General features: G+C 42.6%; 1 protein-coding gene across 1 annotated transcript in view; it reads right to left on the bottom strand.

The window, feature by feature from the left end:
- Window positions 1-213: 213 nt before the first annotated feature.
- The window catches only part of KNSTRN (kinetochore localized astrin/SPAG5 binding protein), a 13387-nt gene continuing 9365 nt past the window's right edge, over window positions 214-4235 (bottom strand). Inside the window, exons 7-9 of the mRNA XM_003791718.2 lie at window positions 2505-2566; window positions 1683-1757; window positions 214-453 (exon numbers count right to left, since the gene is read on the bottom strand). Of these exons, the coding sequence (XP_003791766.1) occupies window positions 322-453; window positions 1683-1757; window positions 2505-2566 (269 nt within the window). The 3' untranslated portion in view covers window positions 214-321. The remainder of the gene's footprint in view (window positions 454-1682; window positions 1758-2504; window positions 2567-4235) is intronic.

Raw genomic sequence — 4235 nt, 5'->3', positions numbered from 1 at the left:
GATCCTCTAGCTGTGGCTGGTTTAGTCCCCCAATTCTAATGGTGTGATAACATCAAATGGTTCCCCGAAGAGGTCAATCCAAGCTGCCAGGTCTCATTCTTGTAGGCCTCAATTATCCACAGAAGGCTCAGGAGGGCTGACACATCTGAAGGTTGGGAAAACTTGCTTAAAAGAGGAACCGCCACTCCAGTATAAATTGTCCTTAATCCTACCGTTTTCACTTTGGAGATGGTGAGTCCCAGAAAATCATGGCCAAGATGTCCTATGGCTTCCTCTGAGAACTTATTCCCAAGAGGCAGCCATCTAGCCACTTGCTTTTTATCACATTTCCAATAGCTGCTCCATTTCCTTAATAGTTGCTGTAAAATCATTTAGTTGACAGTTAAATAAAGGACGTTGTTCTAGGAATTGGGCCCTTTCTTCTTCTTTCATCTTCAACTTTACCTTTAAGGCCTGCATTGAAAGACATTCCGAAAGAAAAACACAGAAAAAAATTTGACTCATTGACTCACAGGAAAGACAACAGCACACTATGCTTCTATTCCATTGAGGAGGACCTCTGTAATGCCAATAGACATTACATTTTCTTTTCTTTTCTTTCTTTCTTTTTTTGAGATAGGGTTTCGCTAGCTCTTTCACCTTGGGTAGTACAGTGCTATGGCCTCCTCATAGCTTACTGCAACCTTAAACTCCTGGGCTCAAGTCATCCTCCTGCTTCAGCCTTCTGAGTAGCTGGGACTATGGAGTTACACCACCAAACCTAGTTCACTTTTTTTTTTTTTTTTTTGAGACAGAGTCTCAAGCTGTTGCCCTGGGCAGAGCGCTGTGGTGTCACAGCTCACAGTAACCTGAAACTCTTGGACTTAGGTGATTCTCTTGCCTCAGCCTCCCAAGTAGCTGGGATTATAGGTACCAGCTACAACACCCGGCTATTTTCCGGTTGCAGTTGTCACTGTTGCTTTAGCTGACCTGGGTGGGGTTCGAACCTGCAGCTCTGGTGTATGTGGCTGGTGCCCTACCCATTGAGCTAAGGGCACCATCCATTTTTCTATTTTGTAGCAACAAGGTCTCACTGTTGCTCAGGCTGGTCTTCAACTCCTGACCTCAGGTGATCCTCCCACCTCGGCCTCCCAGAGTGTTAGGATTATAGGTGTCTATATTACTATGGATTCCTGTATCTAAACTGTAGAAATGAAATCCTCCAGATTCAATGCAAAATCTCACAATTCATCTAAGCAGTCCAGATCCAAGAATTTCTTACTACGGGTCTCCTCCTTGAGATAGCCAGTTTCCACAGCATGAGTGTCATACAGGTTCAACTCTCCACTTTAAGCAGCCTACTGTGTTGCACATTGCCGTATGCCCTGCAGGTGTGAACACTTCTAAGAATCCTCAGGAATAGAAAATTAATGGAAAAAACTAGTAAAGTCCAAATGAAGTCTTGGAATTTAGTTAATAGTAATGCGCCAATGTTGGTTTCTTAGTTTTGACAAATGTACCAGGATAATTTAAGATGTTACTATTGGAGGAATTAAATTTTCAGTATTATTTTGCAACTTTTCTGTGAATCTAAAATTATTTCAAAATAGCTACATAAAATAGAAAATAGAAACTAGGAAAGAATGAATCTACCTACTGTGGTAGGAAATGATAATCTTGCCTCAGGGCGATGTGTGACTCACCTGTAACTCCTCCATCTGTTTTTTGGCTGTTTCGTTAAAAAGCTTCAGTTCATCTTTCAAAGTTTCTAACAGCAACTAAGAAGAAAGTACAATGTAGTAAGCAAATCATCATGTAAAATGAGAGTTGAACTGGATAATGGCTAACGACCCTTCCATTCACTCAGGCACTTGTGGAGCATCTACTGCATGTGCTCGGCTTGGACTTCCTTTAGGAACTCAACACACACAACAGCCAGGTTATCCCACTACACCGCCCTCTGTGCTCCACAGACCTTAGACGCAAAATGGAGTAGCCTTGGAAAGGGTGCCTAATAGACTGTGAGGACTGAAAAGGTTCCACGACTAGTGTTCTCTGATGCTAAGATGACAGACAATTGATCTTCCTGGGAAAGCGTTCATAGAAATTCCTGAAATTTTAAGCCCAATTATCTCTCTACTTCAGGGAAGACACCAAAAAAGCAGTTGAGAATTCAAATTTAACAGGCTGGACCTTTGCATTATACAGTTCTCAGCAAAGGAGTAAGTGGAGAAATTTGGTAAAGTGTACAATGGAGGAACCAGAAAGTCCGCTATAGAGGTTCACATTATCATGTGTTTTAAAGAAGTATATCGTCAATTCAGACTCACTCACATTTGTAAGCACAAAGGTACCTTCCAAGTAAAATCTATTATTCTGAGTGTACATCCCATTGCTCTCCTCTACCATCCTGGCTAACCAAAGGCCAGCCTTGGGGCTTGCTGAGCACAGGGCAGAGAGACATTCTGACATTTACACAACTCCACGGTCACTGGACCCTCACCCATGCACACCCATACTCTTACCATAGAGTCCGTGTGATCGGTCGTGGCTTCTTGCTGTGATGCCAGGGTCTCACTGTCTAAAGCTGATGGATATAACAAAATCAGCCTTGCTTAAGGAACTACACAGCTTAAACTAAAGAAAACCCCTCGTTGGACAAGTATAGGTATTTTCATGAGGAAAGCTTCTGTAAGTGTCTGATCCTGGACTTTTTTCCCCCGAGTTCTCACCTTCCCCCCCCCACCCCAGATTCTCATATGCCTGCCTTCTAGAGCTGTATTTTATCTCCTTTCCTCTCTAGGTTTGGTTATGGACAAAAATTCACTCTACTTTCTCCTTAGCTAAGCAGCAAATTTGTCCACAAGAAATATTTAGATGGAATTATTAAAAAAATTTTATTTACAATATGCAAAACTTGTGCATGTATGTGAGAGATAGGGTCTCACTATCACTCAGCCTGGAGTACAGTGGCATGATCATAGCTCACTGCAGCTTTGAACGCCTGAACTGGAACAATCCTCCTGCCTCAGTCTCCCAAGTAGCTAGGATTATGGGCAGCCTGGCTAATTTTTTGCCCAGGCTAGTCTTGAACTCCTGGCCTCAAGCAATCCTCTTGGATCAGCCTCTTGAGTTGGCAGGACTACAGGTGTGAGCCTCCATGCCTGGCTCCACAAACCTTTTTTTTTTTTTACAACAGAGTCTTATGTTGTTCTGGCTAGAATGCAGTGGTGTCATAGTTCACTACAACCTCAGACTCTTGGGCTCAAGCTATCCTAGCTTAGCCTCCGGAGTAGCTGGGACTATAGGTGTGTACCACCACACCCAGTTAATTTTTGTTTTTTCTTTTCGCAGGTTTGGCTGGATCCAGGCTTGAACCTGCCACCTGGGTATATGGAGCCAGTGCCCTACTTCTTGAGCCACAGGCACCACCCCTTCTATTTTTCTGTAGAGACTGGGTCTCACTCTTGCTGAGGCTTGCCTCAAACTCCTGGCCTTAAGCAATCCTCCTGCCTCATTCTCCCAAAGTGCTAGGATTGATTACAGATGTGAGCCTCCATGCTCAGCCCACAAAATTATTTTTAAAAGCTTCAGGCCTTAAAAAATTATTTTTGGTAATAGGACATGCATACTGTAAATTAAGATCAGGCAAAATATTTACAGTGACTATATTTAACTATTTTATTTATTTTTGTTTGTTTGTTTTGGAAGATGGGGTCTCACAATGCTGCCTATTTAACTTAGCAATCCTCTTACCTCAGGCTCCTGACTAGTTGGGACTACAGGTCTATGCCACCACATTTAGCATGACTATAGGTGACTATAAAGATTCCCCTAAACCAGTTGTTTATCAACCTTCCTAATGCTGCAGCCCTTTAATACAGTTCCTGTGGGTCATGACCCACGGGTTGAGAACTGCTGCCCTAAACCATGACCCGCTGGTTAACCAGAACCATTTAAAGCCAGTTCCTTCCCAAAGACTTGGGCCTCTTTCCTGGGCATTCTCTGGCTCCGCCACTCAGTCTGAGGCCTCTTACAGTCTTTGGCAATTCCTTCTTTGCTATAGACTTTGCTCTCCAGGGACAGAGTCAGGACAGGAGTTATATTTAATCACTGTGATTCTGTGGATTAACCAGGTTTAGGAATAACTGAAACAGTATTTTCTCAGTTTCTCTTCACATAGGAAAATTTCTAGTATGCTTTCTTTTTAAAAAAACTTTTTTTTTTTTTTTTTTTGCAGTTTTGACTAGAGCTAG

This window comes from Otolemur garnettii, unplaced genomic scaffold (genome assembly GCF_000181295.1).
Source record: "Otolemur garnettii isolate 467f Iridium unplaced genomic scaffold, OtoGar3 scaffold00050, whole genome shotgun sequence".
In the NCBI taxonomy this organism is placed as follows: domain Eukaryota; kingdom Metazoa; phylum Chordata; class Mammalia; order Primates; family Galagidae; genus Otolemur; species Otolemur garnettii.
The sequence above is the reverse complement of the archived record's forward strand: the minus strand, read 5'-3'. Positions and strand labels throughout refer to the sequence as shown.